The sequence below is a fragment of the Solanum lycopersicum genome, chromosome 2, assembly GCF_036512215.1.
Source record: "Solanum lycopersicum chromosome 2, SLM_r2.1".
Classification (NCBI taxonomy): Eukaryota; Viridiplantae; Streptophyta; class Magnoliopsida; order Solanales; family Solanaceae; genus Solanum; species Solanum lycopersicum.
In genome coordinates, this window is record NC_090801.1 from 53,871,632 (window position 1) to 53,892,428 (window position 20,797).

Sequence of the window (20,797 nt, forward strand, 5' to 3'; positions counted from 1 at the left end):
TAGATAAGGAAATCAATTTGTATGTTTTTAGGTTTTTCCATTGCTTCGGTAAGTTCAACTAAGTTCAGATTCGCATCAGAAAGTCTCAAATTAGGGGTAAAGTGCTCCCTAACAAAGAGAACTCTATACCTCAAGGGACTCGAATTTGAGTTTTCTGATTAAAAATAAAAGAATACTTATCACTCTACCACGATCATGTTGTAAATCAATTTGTATTTACACAAGTACTCTAGGTTAGAACAGATATGTTCTTTCACCCTTTTTCTCATAATCCATATGTGCAAATTTAGAGCCACAAACCTGCAAATATCGAAATTTTATGATACTTTACCAGATGAGTCATATCTCTATTAGGATTCACGGAGAAATGTTATACAAAATGAAACTTTTCATCGTACGTAACCATAAACCTATTAATCAATCAAGTTAATTAAAGTTGAACATTGAAAAAACTTTGGGCTTATCCATAACCTCAAACCCAACTTGAGCCCAAATGCAAGAACACATTTTAAAGCCCAAAATATAGGGCAAGAATTTGAAAAAACTGAAGCCCTTTTGCTAAATCAAATTAATTTTGAAAAATAAAATACTTATGATATATCGTGTTATTAGTGGAGTAAATAAAAAACTGGGTCACGTTACAGATAATAGTATAGTTAATATTCATTTTATAATTTTCTCTTAAAGTTAATACATTTTCACTACTCTCTTCAAAAATTGTTTGTGTGTTCTTCTCCGACGTTAGAGAGAGAAAGGAGAAAAGGCGAAAATCATAGAGAATAACAATTATATTTTTTGATCCAAACGTTTGAACTGTTTTTCTCTTCGACCACTGGTTAGATCTGCTGTGAATTTCTTCAGAAAATCTGAGGAGGAAAAATAATTGAAAGGTGAGTTTTTCTAGTTTCTAGATAATGAGATGAGTAAATTTTTTTTTTTTTGTTTTTCGGTGTTGAATTTTGAACTGTTATGGACTAGCTTTTGTTACTGTTCGTTTTTGCAGAAGCTATGAAGAGATTAAGGGAGGATGGATATGCTAATCCTCAATTTAAGCGGCCATTTGGTTCATCGAAGGGAGAATCGTAAGCTCTTCTCGTTTTGTGTTTCTGGAGTTTTATAGGTTTAAATCAGGTCGTTTTGGTGTTGAAAAGTTCTCTGTTATGATTCTTTTTTAAGCTTTGAATTTGCTGATCTTTTTTGCTAGTTTTTTGAGTAAATTAGAGACTTTTAGTTTCTATGCGGTTGATGATAACTAATACTTCTGTGATCAGAAGTTGATAGATGTAGCCTTCCGCCATTCCTAAAAATTTGCGTTTAGGTCATATCCTTGTTTACTTCTAACCCTCGGAGAATTTCTAGGGGATGTTTAAATTAAAGTTTTGATCTTTATGCATGCTGCTTTTAATTTGGTGGATTTAATTTGGTATCTTTCTTTTAAACTGTTTCAAGTATTAATGACTGTTTCATCAACAATCCAGTTAAGGAGACTGGTTTAATTTCCCAGAAATGGAACTATGGGTTGCTAAGGGAGGGACTGGTTAGGGGAAAGGGCCTTCTAAGGATTCGAATCATCAAGGGACCGAAGTGGAATAAGGCCACTGTTGGCTCCTGGACTGGGGTCGGGTGGATTTACCATATCAAACTAGAAACAAAGCATTATTTATTTGTTTTTGTTTTTTTGAGCTGTTGACAATCTTAAGCGAAGAATCTAAAACTATGACTTGTGGGTCCAAATTAATCAAGGCGTTAAGAAGGGATGATAACTATACTTAATCCCAGTTAAAGTATATGATGGGAGGAAAATTGTCAATATTACATGGTTTACAGCAAAAAAATTGGTGGCTTTTGGTGATTTGATTCTTTGTATATTTTTACTTTTTCTCCCAACGCAGGTACGGCCAATCACAGCTTCCTGGAAGTGGCGCTGGTGGTGGTGACGGCACCGGGGGAGGGGGTACTGGTGCCAGTGCTAGTACCCAAAAGTTGACAACTAATGATGCATTGTCTTACTTGAAGGAAGTTAAGGACATGTTTCAAGACCAAAGGGAGAAATATGACTTGTTCCTTGATGTTATGAAAGACTTTAAGGCTCAAAGGTTTGCTGTCTGCCCTTCCATCTCTCATTTTCTTTTTCATAAAACAAACAAAAAAGAAGGTAATCTTCAAATCCGATTATTCATGGGGTACTTTTGCATAATGATTTTGATTTTCCCTCACAGAATTGACACTACGGGTGTCATAGCAAGAGTTAAAGACTTGTTTAAAGGGCATCCAAATTTGATCCTTGGCTTCAATACTTTCTTACCAAAGGGCTATGAAATAACCCTCACTGATGAAGAACAGGCTCCTCCAAAGAAAACAGTTGAGTTTGAAGAAGCTATCAGCTTTGTGAACAAAATAAAGGTAATAGTGTTGTTTTTAATTGTAGGATAATAATTTCAGTTCATTTGCTAGGAAATTCGCTAATAATATGTGAGGTTCTGATTCCTGCAGAAACGTTTCCAAAATGATGATCATGTGTACAAGTCTTTTCTAGACATATTGAACATGTATAGGAAGGAACACAAGGGCATCACTGAGGTGTACAAGGAGGTACTACACTTCATATTTGGTGCATAAATATGAAAGAATCTTTTTATATTTTAAATGTATTCGCTACTCTGTATATGAGTAGGTTGCAGCCCTTTTTGAAGACCATGCGGATTTGCTGGATGAGTTCACGAGATTCCTGCCAGATAATTCAGGTACTGCATCAGCAACACAAACATTATTTGGCCGCCCTTCTTTCCAGCGTTATGATGAGAGGAGCTCTTCTATTCCATTGCTTCGGCAATCAAACATGGACAAGGTATTCTATAATTTATCTTGTTATCTAATTCTAGTTGTTCCACTGCCATATTGATGAGTCTGCGATTTATTTGTTCTAGCAACGTTTCCGTCGGGATAGAATTATCAATCTTCATGCAGAACGTGATCTTAGTGTTGATCCCCCTGAGATGGAGGATGATAAAACAATGATGAAGTTGCATAAAGAGCAAAAGAGGCGCGCTGAAAAAGAGAACAGGGACCGTAGAGGTCGCGATCAGGATTACAGAGAACCTGATAATGAGAATAATGGAGATTTAAGCATGCACCGCAGTACTGATAAAAGGAAATCTGCTCGGAGGGTTGAAGAGTTTGGAGGCACTTACGATGATAAAGACGGTGTGAAAAGTGAGTGCATGACTAGCATTCTGATCGTTACTCTATGAGGATGCTAATGCTTTTGTATATGATTCGTTCTCTAGCATTTTCTCCCTTGCTTTCTTTAGGTTTATGACCCCTCAGTATAGTCTGTTTTGCTGAATGATTTTCGTTTACCTTAGGTTTCTATTTGAGTTTTGAAGTTCTGATTTTTGTTAGTTCATTTTTAATCACAAAAGTTCCATCTTATGCTGAAAGTTCAAAAGGGTGATCGTTCAAAAAAAGAATTTGTGTCATTTTTGCTTGCTCCTTTGTTCTGGTGGAGTGTGTTCCTAACCTGCGAGTTTCACTTTGTTGTTTCATTTTGGAGTTCTTAATATAATTTTTATATACTGCATAGTGTCATTAGATTTGATGATTGACCTTGAATTATGATTTGCTGTGATCATGCCAGATATGTATAGCCAAGAGTTCACTTTCTGTGAAAGAGTAAAGGAGAGACTGCGCAGTCCAACTGATTACCAGGCATTCCTAAAGTGTCTCCATATTTATAGTACTGAAATAATTACAAGAAAGGAGTTACAAAGTTTGGTATGTCTATCTTGTACTTTTTACTCCTTTATTGCAGTGATCTTTCTTTGTTTTATCTAACAGATAGGAGACATTCCAAAATATAATATATCATATAATGGACATTGATTAGGCACAAACCATGCTAGAAATACAAATTGGTTCTGAGTTATCCAGCCAGTTGTGATAAATTTATACTCGCCTTGTGGTGGAAAGCTAGCTGAATGACATTACAATATTTGGAATCAATTTACTAAATGATTTGCATTTAAGCATCACAATTTGTAAGAAACGGTTATTTCAGGTTGCTGATTTACTTGGAAAATATCCTGATCTTATGGAGGGATTCAACGAATTTTTGGAGCGCTGCGAACGAATTGGTAATTCTGGTATTTTAAGTTTGTATGGTTTCAATGTTACATCTGTAGGACTCTGAATTATACCTACTTTGCAGATGGATTTCTTGCAGGTGTTATGAGCAAAAGTAAGTAGCAGAACACCTGAAACTTAACCACCAAAAAAAAGAAAAAGAAAGCAGAAAAAGAACAGAGAGAGAAAGCAAAAATCACTTGTTTGTCTTGTTGGGTGCCTGTTGTTTACCCCTGTAATCTGATGAAGTCTTATGTTAATAACAGAATCTTTGTGGAATGAAGGGCATACATCTAAGTCGGTGAAGGAGGAGGAGAAAGACAAAGAACAGAAGCGTGAAATTGATGGAGGTAAGGAAAAGGACCGCTACAAGGAGAAATACTGGGGAAAATCCATTCAGGAGCTTGACCTTTCAAACTGTCAGAGCTGCACTCCCAGTTATCGACTTCTTCCTGAAGACGTAAGAAATTGCTCTATCTGTCTTTATGAATAGATCTTATGTGGAGGAATCTCTATCCATTCTGACTTATATATTAACTTGAACTTGTTAAATCTGTGTTCCGCAGTATCCGATACCTACAGCTAGCCAAAGGTCAGAGCTCGGCGCTCAAGTGTTGAATGATCACTGGGTATCTGTGACTTCAGGAAGTGAGGACTACTCATTCAAGCACATGCGTAGAAACCAGTATGAAGAGAGTCTGTTTCGATGTGAAGATGATAGGTAGGTTTCTTAACAAGTGTTATTGGGTTTAAGCCTAAACCATTGCAAACCAAAGAAAGTGAGAAAAGAAAAAGAAAGTGAAAGAGAGAAACCTGGGTATGATGAATATTAGAAAACAAAATAGATCTGAAGTAAACAATCAGTTTAGAGGAGTGCAGAAAACCTGGGCCTTCCTATTACTTCTACGAGCTCATCTCTCATTTGTGAGCTGCAATTATCATGACAAATAATAACTACCAAATGTATATGGTTCTTGTAATAGCTTATTGACTCATAAAACTTCTGTTTATATTCTCTTAAGGCTTGCTTAGTGATTTTCCTCTGTATTTCATAATGACGGTTATTCCGTTGACATCAGGTTTGAGCTAGACATGTTATTGGAGTCGGTGAGTTCAGCCGCTAAGCGTGCAGAAGAGTTATTGAATTCTCTTAATGACAATTCAGTTGGTGCGGATGGCCCAATCCGCATTGAAGACCACTTCACAGGTTTGGCATTTCTGATATCACCAAGATGCTTCTCTTTTTCTTTTTTCAGTTCATTAACATAAAAGATATGTAGATCTGTAGCTTGCTGATACATGAAGTTCTACTTTATGCAGCATTGAATTTAAGGTGCATTGAGCGGATATATGGTGACCATGGTCTGGATGTGGTGGACATTTTGCGGAAAAACCTGCCTGTTACGCTGCCTGTTGTATTAACCCGCTTGAAGCAGAAACAGGAGGAGTGGACAAAGTGTCGCTCAGACTTCAACAAAGTGTGGGCTGAAATTTATTCTAAGAACCATTACAAGTCACTTGACCACCGAAGTTTCTATTTCAAGCAACAAGATTCGAAGAACCTTAGCACCAAATGTGAGTTCCGGTGTTCAGTTTGTATTTGATGATCATGGTTTTCACTGTGGATTTTCTCACAGATATTTTGATTCTCAACCTGCATTTTTCATGGTGATTTGGCGATAACAAATGTTATTTCTATCAGGCTTATATTAGTGCACCATAATGTTTGTGCCTTCCATTATTCGTTTGTTCTGTTGGTTCCAAAGCTTTCCATTCATTTCAATTCTTACACCTTCAGGACAAGCCATCAATTCCTTCTTTCATTTACTATGTTAAATATGTTGTTTCTTTTCTATTTTTGAGATAGATGCAGCCTGAACATACTACTTTCGTCCATGCAGAAGATCTGCTGCTTTAGTTTTGTAGTTTGACTTGTAAAACCTGTTTTATTTTTCAGTTAGATGTCTTCGAACAACAATTTGGTCAATTACTGACACTACTATCATCCTCCTCTAATTTTTCTAGCAACTTTACTTGATATCATCTCTAGCAACATTGCCAATACTTTCTCTCAGAAACTAGCATTATAGTTATTGAATCATTGCATAGAATAGTATTTTCTCTTACTCTTTTTTTGAGTTACTATCTAGCGTTATTCACATTTTAATTGGATATTCACTCCCTTGATACATGCCAGCCTTTAAAGCGGGACTTTCATGTATGTTCTTTTCTGCCTTTATTTCCTATACAGATACTACAAGCATTCTGATGTACTAGCTACAGGCTTCATTATGTCTTACCATTATTTAGAAATATAGACTGCTTGTTCTAGTGAGCTTGTCAAACTTTTCAAGTATATTCCTCCTGTTCTCTGGTCCTAGTTAATCTAATTTCCCTGCGGTACATTTTTTCTATTTATTGTGTGCTACTGCTACACAGTTCCGAGTATTTGATGGTGAGTTCAGTCAGTGACATAAAGCCCAAGTATCGGATGACTGTTTAATCTTCAATGTATCAACATTGATATTTGTAGTTAAATGTTTCCTGGAGTTGTTTCTTATAGTTTCATGATTCTGATTGACAGCCTTAGTGGCGGAGATCAAAGAAATTAAGGATCAAAAGCTGAAAGAAGATGACATGATTCTTGCTATTGCTGCTGGCAGTAGACATCCAATAAGTCCTCATCTTGATTTTGAATTTTCTGATCCTGAAGTTCATGAAGACTTGTACAAATTTATCAAGTATTCTTGCAAAGAGGTTTGTTCCACAGAAGAACAGTTAAATAAAGTACTAAGGTTCTGGACCACCTTTCTTGAGCCAATGTTTGGTGTCACTAATCGTCTTCATGGCTCTGAGGCTGCTGACGATGATATCTTGTCGAAGCATCATGGTTTGAAGAGAAATGGAACTAGCATTGGTGACAGTGATGGAAGTCCTAGTATGGATGCTAGCACTACTAAGTCTAAGAAATCAAAAGTTGTCTGCAATGGAGATGCTAAGTGTTCCCCTCAACGTCTAAATTCTTCCAGGATAAGCGTTGCAAACACGGATGCTCATCCCAAGGAAGATGGATTGGCGGCAGATGGTGAACACTTAATTAGTTCTGATGCAGCTGCTTCCCTCGGAGCAGATAATGTTTGTGCAAGATCAGAAAGTACTTCAGGTATATATATTTGGACTATGTCTGATTTCTGGTGATTGATGGATGTTTCTTCACTGTCTTAATCATGCTGAATTTGTTGGACTTACTGGTGTTGTTGTTTAGTTTTGACCAAGTTCCTTGATTTACCAAACTGATTTTGCTTATCCAGGCTGCAATACGCGACCCCGTAATGGTACTGCTGAGGATGGCCAAGGAGCCAAGTGTAATATTGATAACTTACCAAATTCAGAGGTGTGAAGCTCAAAGTTATGTTAAGTATGATTTACGCTAATGATCATATGATTACTCAAAGTTAAATGTGTTTCTCTTCTTTGACACAGGGTGACATTTCTAGATCACTTCCCTTGGTAAATAACGGGTTTGCTGAAGGTTCTAGAATTAGTGGGTATAACGCTGATTCAGTTGATCCCTCCAAAAATGAAAAAGAGGAAGGTGAGTTGTCGCCTAATGGGGACTTTGAAGAGGACAATTTTGTTGGCTTTCGAGATTGTGCCTCCCTCAATGGAAGTATGCAATATCAATCTGGGGGTGCTGAAGTTGTTGGTTGTCAGGATGCTGCTGGTGATAATGATGCAGATGCTGATGATGAGGATAGTGAAAATGTTTCTGAGGCAGGAGAAGATAATTCGGGCAGTGAGTCTGCTGCTGATGAGTGCTCTAGGGAGGAGCACGAGGAGGAAGATGATGTGGATCATGATGAGCTTGATGGTAAAGTTGAGAGTGAAGGTGAGGTGGAGGGCACGAGTGAAGCAAACTTTATTGGAGGTGATGGCTCGGTGCTTCAAATGTCTGAACGATTTTTGCTTACTTCGAAGCCTCTTGCTAAACACATGGTTTCACCTCAATGTGGGGGTGTAAAGAATGGCATGCAGGTCTTTTATGGAAATGACGATTTCTACGTGCTTTTCAGGCTTCATCAGGTGAGGAGAGTTACTTTTAAATTGTGATACTGCTAAATGTTTACTACCTTGAAACATTGCTTCTTGTCTGAACCTAAAGAGGTGTAAGTTGTATTCCTTGTTTCCCTTCTATTTTTCCAGATTTTGTATGAAAGATTATTATCAGCAAAGCTGAATGCAGCCTCATCTGAATCAAAGTGGAAAACTGGAAAGGATACTGGTTCTGATCCGTATGCCAGGTGGATTGCAAGTTTGTTTTCTTTTGGTTTGATTAGAACATCTGCGTGCTTACTTTTTAACAACAGTGGATGTGTGTGTGCAGATTCATACATGCTTTGTATAGTTTGCTAGATGGATCGGCAGATAATGCAAAGTTTGAGGATGATTGCAGATCGATCATTGGGAACCAGTCATATGTGCTATTTACTTTGGACAAATTGATATATAAACTGGTCAAGCAGGTATTTTCGCTCTTAATTGTTTAAATGTGATGTGGTATGATATGATTTGGTGGTTCTTGACCATAACTTTCGTTTATTTATTCATTTATTTATTTATTTATTTATTTGTACTTTAGCTTCAAACTGTTTCAAGTGACGAACTGGATGGTAAGCTGCTTCAGTTATATGAATATGAAAGATCACGAAAATCTGAGAAGTATGTTGATTCAGTTTATTACGAAGATGCTCATGTCCTCCTCCATGAGGAGAACATTTACCGGTTTGTTTGTGTAGGTCCCTTGCTACTTATCTGTTTTTGCCTTTGGACCCCTCTCTTTTTCATTTATGGTACCGTGTTCAAGTACATTAATATGCTGTGTTATTATGTGATTCTTCTTGCAGACATCTTCCCCAACTCATCTGTCCATCCAGTTGATGGATGATGGAAGTGAGAAGTCTGAAGCTGTTGCAGTTTATGTAGACCCCAATTTTTCTGGTTATCTGCATAATGATTATCTTTCTGTTGAACATGGGAAGAAAGAGTCTTCTGCAGTTATGCTGAAGAGGTAATTTGATTCCTATCCAAAGATTAAGTTCGGGAATGCAGCTTGTGTTGTGCTCAACCAAAAATTCAGATATTCTTCTTGGTTTAGAGAGTGGCGAGGACACGGGTTGTATGAGATGATGTCCGCTCAGCCTTGTGTTTTTGTAGGTTAATGTATATCCTTTCAATGTGGGAACCTTAAAACTTTGCGGAAGCTACTCGTATTCCATTTTTTATATTCTACTCGTGCCTGTCTGGATTTGTTACTCAAAACAAATTGCATATTTTTCATTAGATTTTGTAAAGTTTTGAACGTGGAGCCTGGGTTGTATTCTGAACCTTCGAATTTATGGAAAAAAATTAGGGTTGAAATTTGAGTTGGACCCATCTTAAGAAGTATAATTTTTGACTCCTTGCATAAACAGTCACTGTAGGTTAATTAAAGCTGAAGGTACTGTTCCACTATAGTATATGTCAGATATGGACATACCATGTGGACAGTGGTGCAGATCATGATGCTTTTTGGTGCTTACTGGAAAATCTTGCCTGTCTGCCCTAGGAAAGATTTACTTGAGAGAAGAGGCAGGGGAGCACACCTGCCTTCGCGCTCGAGTCTCATTTAACTGACTGATCTAATTTGAATAAGCTTCAATTCTTTGGACTGTATGGATAGTAAGAAATTATAGGTGTTCTTAGGTTGGTAATTCATCCTTGCCATTTGTGAAATTAAAATGCTCACGGAACATGTTTTTATGATGTAATAGAGTTGTAGCTAATGATTTAGAGAACCTAGTGGAATTTACAAGTCCTCAAGAAGACGACATCTCGTCTTCCCGCTTCCCTTTGTACTTTCATCACTATCTTGTTGCAATTAATGTATCAAAAATGTAGAATAGGCATTTAATAGTTTCCATGTCTGATTTACTTTCTTAATTTCTTTTTGTGAGATCTGTGAGCAGAAACAAGAGAAAGCACACCAACCATGATGTATCTTCTGCCTTGTGCATGGTGATGGAAAATATTATACTCGTGAACGGTTTGGAGTGTAAGATGGCTTCAAATTCATCAAAGGTACATAAATTTCTACTTTGACTTCAACTGCTGAAATTGCAAATGTTTGGTAGAACTTTGTGATATTGTCAAGTGGGTTTTGCAAATTCCGAAGAATATGTACCTTTAACTTTATTTAGCGTTTGTTGTAAACTTGAGCCGGTAATTTCAGCCCATATTTATAAAATCAGTCCATTTAATGCACATTTAATGAGTTGGATCACTTATATTTTGATTGGGCAAATATGGGCTTCAATCTATTTTAACCCATGAAAATATGGATAAATATTGGGTGAAATATATAATATGGATATCCATATTTTAACTATCCGAGTGAAGACAAATATTGCACCATCACATTTGACCAAGGACAAACTCAACATACTATTCTGTTGCATGGGTCTATTCTATTCTTACAGCCCAAAAAATGATTTTTTTTATGACTTTTTCCTATTTAGAAATATTACTGTTAGCTCAAATTATCTCACATTGACATATCCAAAATACCTGCAAAATTTTGTTTGAATGAAGAATTAATATTGAGGAATTACTATAATTGGTACAAATGCGGAAGCAAAATAACAAAAACATAAATGGGAGGGTGTAGATTCAGGAGGGGACCAATTTAGGAAACTTTAAGAACATTTGAATAATATCCTATCAATTTAAAACTTAATTGAGTCAAAACTATTGTACACTTTTAATCATTTACTTATGAATTTTCATAAGTTTGCCATAATTTGCTAACCATTTCATGTGTTCCGTTGAATTTATATTGTTGCTTCACAATATATTTGACAGTTGTATGTGTAGTTCTATAAATATTGTCCAATATTATATTTTCTACGTGAGAGGACCGAAAACACATAATTTTTTTTAATTGAAGTTGATGTGCTGCGTCATCACTCGAAGTTAATATGCTCTTATCAATTTGCATTTGTCTACTTTTTACTGTATTTATTTTGAGACGATTTTGATTTACGCATTTCCAATTTTTATTATATTTCTAAAAATAATATCTTGTTAATATGTTTAAGAATAGAGAAAATGGCTCACCCCCCACTAATATTCTACAGTGACGTCCTATTACTCCCCTGAACTTTTTATTTTTGGAATTTCGTAACCCCTAACCCCTTGTTTGGATTGTTGTTACGTATTGTTTCATAATGTGTCGTAGTACATTACAATGTTTGGATAAATTGTATTATTCTCAATCGTTACTGAATGTCAGTCCAACAACTTGAATGATAAAATCTATAAGAAAAGTAGCTCTACCGGGTAGAGCTATTATAATAAGGCAAGAGTAAAGAAGAAAATAGGTTTATTAATAATAAGTGAAGACAATATGAGAAGAAAATATTAAGGTAACGACGCGATCACACTAAATCGGTCATTACTTAAAATGAGGCTTTTCATTGTTACATAACGGTGAATTTAAATGATACAATAAAATTTAAGTAATAATGAAAACAAACATTGTATTTAAACTAACAATTCAATTGGTAAGAACCATCCCAACAAGGTGCATATGCTGACCCATCCAAGATGGTGAATACTACACCTCTTGCAGGTTCATAAGAATTGAACGAAAAGACCTAAAATTGCTAAAATTGAATTAAATAGTCCCATGTGTCAGTTTCCTAGTATCTGAAACATAGAATGAAAGAAGGGGTGGGCCTTTTGAGACTTGAACTGCAAAATTGCTTGAAGAATGGAAACCGAGACCGGAGAGCCTCATCGGTGATGGAATATCATGACTGAACGATAGATCCAAGCTCGACCCCCTCACCTCGACATTAACAAACTCGACAGTAAAAAACCTAACTGGATTTGGTCACAAGTTTACCTAGTTGCAGGTGGTAGAAAATGAGGTCTTTTTAAATGCATTTAAAATGGCTGCATGGTGTTCTCGTGTATGTGACGAGGATGAGAATTTTTAGGTTGAGATCCAAATATGTGTGTAAGATTGTGGGATGGAATAATGAGATAAGTGGGGTTCACTGGATTGGAAATAAAAGTGAAGGGAGTGGGCCCAACGCTTGTATTTTTATATATCTGATTTTCTTGGACAGGTCAGTGTTTTAAGGGTTGAGAAATTTTGAATATAACAGGTTTAGGGGGTAATAAGACTTCAGTTTAGATTAAGTGCGTAGTTGGTAAAATGGCAATAAGTTTGTGGGGGTGGTGGTGCTTTTAGCCTTTTACTCTTTAATAATATATTAACAACTCTGTAATTTTGTTTTGATTGTCAGTATTTTTCCTGAAGAAAACGAACAAGAATGGTGTTGTGAAACATGTGTTGGGTTTGTACAGAGTAGAAAACTGATTTTAATTAACTAAGTGTTTTGGCTGTAGGAGATTAAAGTGGGTTATGACTTCGGACCGTTTTACCCAATCCATTTTCTTTACCTATTTTCATATGGGCGGATTCAATCCGCCCAAATCCGTCCATTTGCTACCACTAGTTATAACTGAAAGTTAGTGCCTTTATCAGTTCCCAGCGTAGGTAAAAACAATTTAAGGATAAATTCATTCAACTGATAAGATGAGGATTTGCAGATCTCTTATGTACTGGACACCGAGGATTTCTTTTACCGTCTTGGAAGGAAGAGAAGAAACATTTCGGCTGGCAGGTTATCATATCATGGCCATGAGAGAATAGAACGCTTTCACCATGTTTTGACGTCCTTATTATGATGATACATGTTTTTCTTGTTAAACATGTGGTTATTGAGGTATGCACCATCTATCTAAGCCAAATCACTATATATGGAGGTGTTTTCGGTGTACTTACTGTAATTCACATCAGTATTTGTTGCTATTTCAAAGAATTTGTTTCACTCATTGATCTCAAAAGGAAAAAAAAAGGAATACTTGCTCACTCTTATTCCCTTCTTATTTCGGTGTACTTCAGATTTTCTTGGTTTCTATGGTACAACTTACTTGACCCAACTGGACACTGGTTGAGCACTTGGTGGCAGGTTCTCTTGAATTGACTTCACCGTCAGAACAAGGATCTAGTTGTAGATCTTCTCGTTGACTGTATTATACTTGTCAATGGCATTCAAGCCGTCTTCTTGTAAATGTGGGTTTCACTCGTGATGTTAAATTGTTAATTGTAGAGTTGTGTTTATTGAGTTGTATTGCTTCCATGGGAGCACATATGAGCCCAGACTGCATTCCTCAGCAGCAGTCTCTGTACAAGCGGCCCCTGTGAAGTGAACTAGCTGAAAGTGGTATAGTGAAAAGGTTTATATTAGATATTTCAGTGGGTATAGTCCCTAATCTTGTACAGAGTACATACTCCAATTCCTGACTATGCTAAAACATAAGATTTGTTTCCTTCTTGGCAAGGTGTTAAGCCTATCATTCATTTATGTATTGGTTTAGTTATATGAAGTACATGTATTTTCATCCTAAGAAGAGGTCCTGGGTTGGGCTTAGTATTTGTGAACCTTTTGAAGGGGAAGCTTTTTACTTTTCTCTGTGGGTTTTGGGCTAGTGAGATTTGAAAACCTGATATCACAAATGAGAATAGAAGTACATGCGTTTCATCCGTGGCAGGAATATACAGACTGTTTTTCTTCATTCCCATCGCGGAGTTGATGAGTCCAACAAGATGAAGATGTGTGTGCTCTGATAGTGGACCGGTTGTGATTTGACATATGACCAGAGACTTGTAATGGTAAGGCCGATATCTTTGTTTTGCAGCGAAGAAACTCAATTTTTGAAGTTCACTACTCAATTTTATAATTGATGTCATGAAATATCCTTGCAGTCATTTGATTTTCTAAGCTTCTCTTGCAAAAGACTATTTTCAAATTTATAGTCTATGTTTGGAACTTTGGATGATGTTCAAATTCAAGCCTTTGGTGTTTTAAATTCAGAGTGGAACTTAGGCACTATATTTGTTAGTGGGGTTTAAGAAGGTGTGAGGTAAACAAACTTAATTTTTCTTTTTGGATAAAGAGAGACTTGGTTGGTTTTAGTTGTCGGTTCAATTGAAGTCTGTTAAAATGATTATATTTTTGCGAATAAATAAATTTTTTAGTTGTACCAGGCGTATTGGTTAGCACAATAATCTCAACGTAACTTGTTTTCTAACCAAACAGCTTCACAAGTACTTCACAATTGAATATTTTAATGCTTTTGAAGTTCTGGAGATACCAATAATTGAATAAATTTTCCAAATATGAAAAAGTAGCATTTTAAATAAAAAATAATATTTGGAGCTCACATTCTTTTATTTTTTATTTTTCGGTCAGTGTCTGAACTATATTGAAGCTTCGACTAAATTTGAATGAAACATTCTTTAAACAAAGATGTAGAGTATTCATTTTCTCTGACTGAGGTTTTATTTTTGGTTGATTATTAGTATAATTATACTCTTTTTATCTAACAATAGTTTTCTACTATTTACTTGAAACATCTCTTAAGAAATAATATAATTAGTAAGATTAATATTACTGTTTTATCCTTTGAATGTATTTTGATTAGGAAATATTTTTTGGCCAAAAAATTTAATTAGTGGCCAAAATGATATTTTACGTATGTTTTTTTTTACTTTTTTGAATATTTTTTCCTTTTATCAACTAAAAATGGGGAAAAGATTGTTTATTTAAAATAAAAAAGATATCATAGTTTAATTTCTTCCAAATTCTGGCTAAGTTTTTTGATCATTTGACATTATCCAATTTTTAGTTATTACTAGTATATTTTATACTCTCTGTCCAACAATAGTTGTTTACTATTGACTTGATACACCATTAAGAAACAATAAATAATAAGGGTGATATTACTATATGATCCTTTGACTTTATTAAAGTTAATTCTTAAGAAATATGTTAGACGATAAATGGTAGAGTCCGAAATTAAAAGGACAATAATTTTTTTTGAAATTTTTAAAAGGGCCACATTTTCAAACTTTTTCTAATGTTGTGTAAAATAGGGTTCTTGGAATAGACTCAAAACCCCATTGGTCTTGTAAGGCGCACATCCACGTCATTTTAAAAAAAATTGCATTTTTTTCCTTACATAATATTTATTTTTTTGGGATAATGCACAAGTACTCCCTCAACCTATGTCTGAAATCTTAGAGACACACTTATACTATACTAAGGTCCTATATTTTCTTGAATTTATTTTATTAATAATTTTCTACTCATTTTCGGTCTGCATGGCACTATCTTGTGGGTTCAACGGTGATTGACTTTTTTTTTCAAGTTAGCGCCACGTAGGCCAAAAAGGGATAGAAAATTACTTATAAAATAAATTCAGGGGTAATAGGACCTTAGTATAGTATAAGTGTGTCCGTAGAATTTTGGACATAAATTGAGGGAGTACTTATGCATTTTCGCTATTCTGTGTGTTGTATTTTTGTTGTTTCGTAATATGATAAAAATTATACTTCTAGTTTTAATCTAGTTCCCAGTCAATATCAATTAAAGTATATAAAAAAACAACCAATTAGAAATCTAGTTTCCACTATTTAATTTGATCCCTTTTCCTCTTTTTAATTTTTTTTAATATAATTATCATTCATTATTTTAAAAGGAGCCCATACAAAGCATATAACTAGACACATTTATCTACTAATGATTGCAAAATATTTTAGTTTGTGCTCAAACTTGACAAAGAAATATTCTTTCAATTGTTCATCAACAACTTTAGTCGTCATTTTTGTTCATCAAATTATAAATATTTATTTACATATTATGAAGTTTGTAGGCCATGCTGGTTTAGCATTCAAGTTAATACTAATCATTTGTCCATGTCCTTTTTTAAAAAAAATTCAAAAAAACACTTCAAAAATATGAAATTGAAGTTTTCGAACTCCAACATATATGCATTGTTTATGTTTACTATAAATAGTAAAAATATTGTGTTTTTTTACCTTAGACATGAAGTAGCATAATTTTTTTTATCATATTACGAAACAACAAAAATATATATGAAAGAAACAACAAAAATGCGACACAAAAAAAAATTATGTAAGGAAAAAATGCAATAACTTTTTTTTTTTTTTTGTAAAAATGATGTGGACTTGTACTTTATAAGGCTCAAAAATACATGAGTCTTACAAGGCTCATGAATTTTTGAATCTTGTTCCAAAAATTATATTTTAAACAACGTTAGAAAAAATTAGAATGTTGCCCTTTTGGTATCATAATGTATTGAGTTCCCTTTTGAAAAATTCGAAAAAAATTGTTGCCCTTTTGGTTTTGGACTCATAAATAGTACTCTAATCATTTCATTTTAACTTAATTTTTGAGACCAGGAGTGGCTCAAGCGTAGTAATGACCTAAAACAAAAATCAAACGGGGCCTTAAATTTAAATTTAATAACTTTCATGTATTTATTCTTCTAGTTTTCATTCAAAAATATAATCATTCTTATTTTAAATTTTTTTTATTAGATATAGTACTCCAAATATGTAAAATTTCTTCTATTAATCTCTTCATTTTCATGAAATGTTTACTTTTTTTTACAATTAGCATGCAATATTTGTTAAAAAATAATAACTTATAATCTATTATTATAAAAAAAAAATGAGGCCTCTTAAATTTGGGGGCATACGACACATGTTTTTTTTGCACTATCGAATCACCTCTGTTTGAGACATTTTTCATTTTTCTAATTAACTTAATTGTTTAGTTTTCAAGACTACTTTTAAAGTGTTCTTTCAAATTTACCCTTTATTAATTAGTATTGAAATTAATAATTAATTAATATTTTTAATTATTTTAATCATAAATTTAACAATAATTAATAAGGGTCAAAACACAAAAATATATTCAATTTATGTTTTAATCTATTTTTTTAAAGAGTGTAAAACACCTCAAAAATTGAATTAATATGAAATAGAGAGAGTATTATTTAATAGCAAAAATAACATAAACCTAAAAGGTAAATTATATCTTGATTTCTGATTTGGACAGCTATTTATTAGAAAAATAACATAAATTACCAAAAGGTAAATTATATCTTGATTTCTAATTTGGACAACTATTTAATAGAAAAATAACATAAACCCAAAAGGTAAATTATATCTTAATTTCTAATTTGGATAAATATGACTAATAAAAAATTATTTTTAATATAATGAATAACTATTATTTTATTTTTTAAATTGAACAAATATAATTAATAAATAATTATTTTTAATATAATAAATAACTATTATTTTATTTTTTAAATTGGATAAATATGACTAATAAATAACATATAGCGAGAGAAGGAATTAAAATATTCACAGCTTTTATATTTGAATTTTACAATTTTAGTTTAAGATTTTGAATCTTTAACGTAAATTGAAACGCAGTGTCACGTCTTCCGAGGCTAACAGAGCCAATTGGAGCACAGTATTCAAAACCATGGGCGTTTGGGTACAATGAACTTAAAACAAATTGCAGCTGAGAAGAACATTCCACACTAAATATAAATACAGAGAAGAACATCGCCAGCTGAGCTCTGTACTTGGAAGGAAGCATTCTTCATTTTCCGATTCTGCTCCTCCTTCCCATGGCTTCCTCCACCGTCAACCGATGGCTGAGGCCCGAGGTCTATTTATCTCTCTTTCACTTTGTCTTTTTCGTCGTCCTGAAATTTGCTATGTTACTGTTTGGTTCATAGATCTAGCAAAGAGGCAATCGTTGTATGTGTAATGTTATACTGTATTTACTAGTTCGGCGATTAGATCTGGAGTACTGATGATGTAATTTTTATGGTGTTATAGGTGTATCCACTATTTGCAGCCGTAGGAGTAGCTGTTGGAATTTGTGGGTTTCAATTGATTCGCAACGTCTGTATCAATCCTGAAGTCAGGTAAACCCTTCATCTGTTTCTGCCGATGGTTTGTATGTTATATTGTGCTATGAATTGCTAGATTCTTCAAAAACTCAGCTCTATTATAGTTTGATGCGTCTCTGCAAGCTAATTGCATTTCCTTATTTCATACTTGTGCAACTACTCAATTTGGTTGAATTATGAATTTTTTTTGGTACACATTTGTAATTAATATAGACTGAATGTGCAATTTATTATATTACACCCTGTTTTGTTCGGCCTCTAGAGAAATACTGATTGGTGAGTGTCTGATCCTTCCAAAGTTATGCATTTTTAACGTAGCTGACACAGTGTGACAACATTTTGAAGAGTCCAAGCAACATAGGTTACACCATCTCAGATGTATCATTATGCATTTGTGAGAAGTTGGTAAAGATTTTGAATTATGAAAGGGAGAACGAAAATGCAAGGAGGAAAAACGAAAAAAATGCATAAAGTCCGGCAAAAATCTTTGAACAGGGAAAATTCTTCGGGGCAGGGTGGTGTACTGGTAATAGAGAAATGTGGGGCTGGGGGATGGACAGTGGCGGGTCCAGGATTTCCATGGGTTCTAGATAAAAAGAGCAGTGCCTAAGATCCGAACTTGGAACCTCAAGCAGAGTTTTTAACCCCTCAACCACGAAGCCAACCTTAAATCTTACATTTAGGAGGGTTTAAAATCAATAGATAGACATAAAAGTTCCTTGAACATACAATATAATTTTTAACATCTAGGTGCGCTCCTGTGTGTGGACTGTGGTGCTGTATTAGGAGCAATGTTACAGGTAGATGGTTTATCCCTGCCTGCTCCTTTGCCATTCATTGTTGGGAGGTACTTTTCGGGACACTATGGTTTTTTCTGCTTAATAATCTATCAGAAAAACTGTACAGTTATTTTCAAGACTTGGAAGGATGGGGATTTGAGATCCCTTAAGTTACTTCTACAGCTTAGTTTGCTCTTTTGTATCAAATGCTATTCCTTTATTTCTGCTTATTACCTCATCACTGAATCTTAAAGGTCACGAGAGATATAAACAATTTGTGCACTGACTAAATGAGCTTCTTAGGCTTGTAATGGAGAGAATCTTTCTTTGGTGGAGACCTTAATGTGTGAACGAGGACTGTTAATGGACTTTTCCTTTCTGCATTAGATGTTCTCTCTTTAAACTAACATGTAACAAGAGAAGGAGATTGTAAGTTGGACCTTTAACTTCTCGCAGCTTCTTGCTACTTGTAATGCTCTTTGTTCTTTGGAACCCATCGCGATTGAAGTAGAGATGTAGAAAGTATAAAATTGCTATATATTCCATAATTCATCAATGTTTTTTTGTTCTGTAAAACATAGGGTGAACAAAGAAAACAGGGCAGCAGGAGTGTTGGAGAACTTTTCAGAAGGGGAGAAATATGCAGAGCATGGTCTTAGGAAGTTCGTTCGTAACAGGTCTCCAGAGATCATGCCATCTATCAATGGCTTCTTCAGCGACCCGAAATGATGGCCAAGTTTAAACCTAAAGTTTATTGCTTGTTTATGATTAACTAATTTCAATTGTATCAACTAATTCCAATTGTGTCACTTTACTCCTTTATTTTTCTTTAATTTATGTACCTTTCTACTTAATATGATATCCGCAACCTTGTGTAACATTTGTGATTCATTGAGCAGGCAACACTGTGAAAAATTGATCTTAAGAAAATCATGAGAACGCAGATCTTCAAAGAGCAAGACATTGTCATGATCACATGATCAATTAGCTACTTGTAATTTTTATTGAGCAATGCTCTACCAGTTTACAAGAATAGTCATACAACTAAGAAATGGGGGAAATCTGGTCTTCGAATTATTAACATTTAGCTACTCTGAATAATCACTCATAACGATAAGGATGGATCAACATACGTAATAATGAGTCTTGAAACGTAAAAATATAACCCTCGAGCCAGGAAAAAAAGGTTTGGATGGTGGGACATAGTGATAGCAAATGGGCGGGGTGAAAATGGTTAACATAAAATATAATAATTCAAAGTATAACTTGTATAAATTTCATCATGTAAAATCTAAATTAACTTTATTCTTTTTTTTTTTTCTCATTACACAAATTTTATGTTTTTTTAGGCATTTCAGATACATAAGGATCTAGATACATTATTATTAATATATGTATTAATTTGTTGTATTTATTAAGGAAAAAAGGGTGAAAAATTAAGTTAAGATTTAATAATATTCATCTATTGCATTAATTAAGAAAAAAACTGAAAATCAAATCAAGATCCCATAAGTTGCGCTTTTCATTCCTACCTTTTACATTGCTAGATAAAGGATCCTTATAGTAGGTTGGATCAAGATTCAATTGAAAGAAAGTAGGCTTTAGAATCAACGGGTTGGGAAAGAAAGAAAAACCTTTGTGCTATAGGTAACTGGTTTGTTGAAAGTAAAAAGTCCAACTTTGTACATGACATTCAAATTTGCTCAGCTATATCTTCAGTATGATTTCACAGGTACTGTTCAGAGAACCATGAAGACAAACGAACAAAAAGAGTTATTATAATCCACATGAATATTTGAATTTTAGGATTATAACATGTTTAATGCTAAGTAATGTCAATACTAATACGTGATTTGATTATTTTACACTATTATTTATTATCCAATATAAAATCAAACAAATGAAAAAAAAATATTGTTATAATCAACCAAAAAAAATTTACATTTAAAATATATTTTTTTGGAGGGTCCAAAGACTTCATCTTTTCAATT

General features: G+C 34.2%; 2 protein-coding genes across 7 annotated transcripts; both read left to right on the top strand.

Moving 5' to 3' along the window:
* Positions 1 to 613: 613 nt before the first annotated feature.
* Positions 614 to 13,563, top strand: LOC101261776 (paired amphipathic helix protein Sin3-like 2). Of its 6 annotated transcripts, none has more exons than XM_010318794.4 (24): positions 614 to 890; positions 1,004 to 1,082; positions 1,893 to 2,096; positions 2,220 to 2,403; positions 2,494 to 2,592; positions 2,675 to 2,848; positions 2,928 to 3,213; positions 3,638 to 3,774; positions 4,058 to 4,133; positions 4,208 to 4,237; positions 4,389 to 4,582; positions 4,689 to 4,843; positions 5,202 to 5,329; positions 5,443 to 5,697; positions 6,707 to 7,285; positions 7,434 to 7,516; positions 7,606 to 8,205; positions 8,326 to 8,423; positions 8,507 to 8,645; positions 8,762 to 8,914; positions 9,027 to 9,190; positions 10,116 to 10,239; positions 12,778 to 12,953; positions 13,133 to 13,563. In XM_010318794.4, the coding sequence occupies exons 2-23, from the start codon at positions 1,009 to 1,011 to the stop codon at positions 12,913 to 12,915; spliced, it is 4,074 nt and encodes a 1,357-aa protein (XP_010317096.1). In that variant the 5' UTR covers positions 614 to 890; positions 1,004 to 1,008; the 3' UTR covers positions 12,916 to 12,953; positions 13,133 to 13,563. The 6 variants fall into 6 exon arrangements, with proteins under 6 accessions (XP_010317096.1, XP_004233341.1, XP_010317097.1 ...); XM_004233293.5 differs by having other exon boundaries at positions 10,128 to 10,239; XM_010318795.4 differs by having other exon boundaries at positions 4,407 to 4,582.
* A 4,083-nt stretch (positions 13,564 to 17,646) lies between these two features.
* LOC101261386 (NADH-ubiquinone reductase complex 1 MLRQ subunit-like protein) lies at positions 17,647 to 19,761 on the top strand. The gene is made up of 3 exons (NM_001329599.1): positions 17,647 to 17,778; positions 17,954 to 18,042; positions 19,388 to 19,761. The coding sequence occupies exons 1-3, from the start codon at positions 17,740 to 17,742 to the stop codon at positions 19,533 to 19,535; spliced, it is 276 nt and encodes a 91-aa protein (NP_001316528.1). The 5' UTR covers positions 17,647 to 17,739; the 3' UTR covers positions 19,536 to 19,761.
* The last annotated feature ends 1,036 nt before the right edge of the window (positions 19,762 to 20,797 follow it).

What these genes read in the sequence shown, in the direction of transcription:
- LOC101261776 (XM_010318794.4), top strand. Translation starts at nt 1,009, where the DNA reads ATGAAGAGATTAAGGGAGGATGGATATGCTAATCCTCAATTTAAGCGG. An exon ending in TCACTGAGGTGTACAAGGAG is followed by an intron (nt 2,593 to 2,674) that starts GTACTACACTTC and finishes GTATATGAGTAG; the next exon opens with GTTGCAGCCCTTTTTGAAGA. An exon ending in TTTCGATGTGAAGATGATAG is followed by an intron (nt 4,844 to 5,201) that starts GTAGGTTTCTTA and finishes CGTTGACATCAG; the next exon opens with GTTTGAGCTAGACATGTTAT.
- LOC101261386 (NM_001329599.1), top strand. Translation starts at nt 17,740, where the DNA reads ATGGCTTCCTCCACCGTCAACCGATGGCTGAGGCCCGAG. An exon ending in ACCGATGGCTGAGGCCCGAG is followed by an intron (nt 17,779 to 17,953) that starts GTCTATTTATCT and finishes ATGGTGTTATAG; the next exon opens with GTGTATCCACTATTTGCAGC. An exon ending in TGTATCAATCCTGAAGTCAG is followed by an intron (nt 18,043 to 19,387) that starts GTAAACCCTTCA and finishes TGTAAAACATAG; the next exon opens with GGTGAACAAAGAAAACAGGG.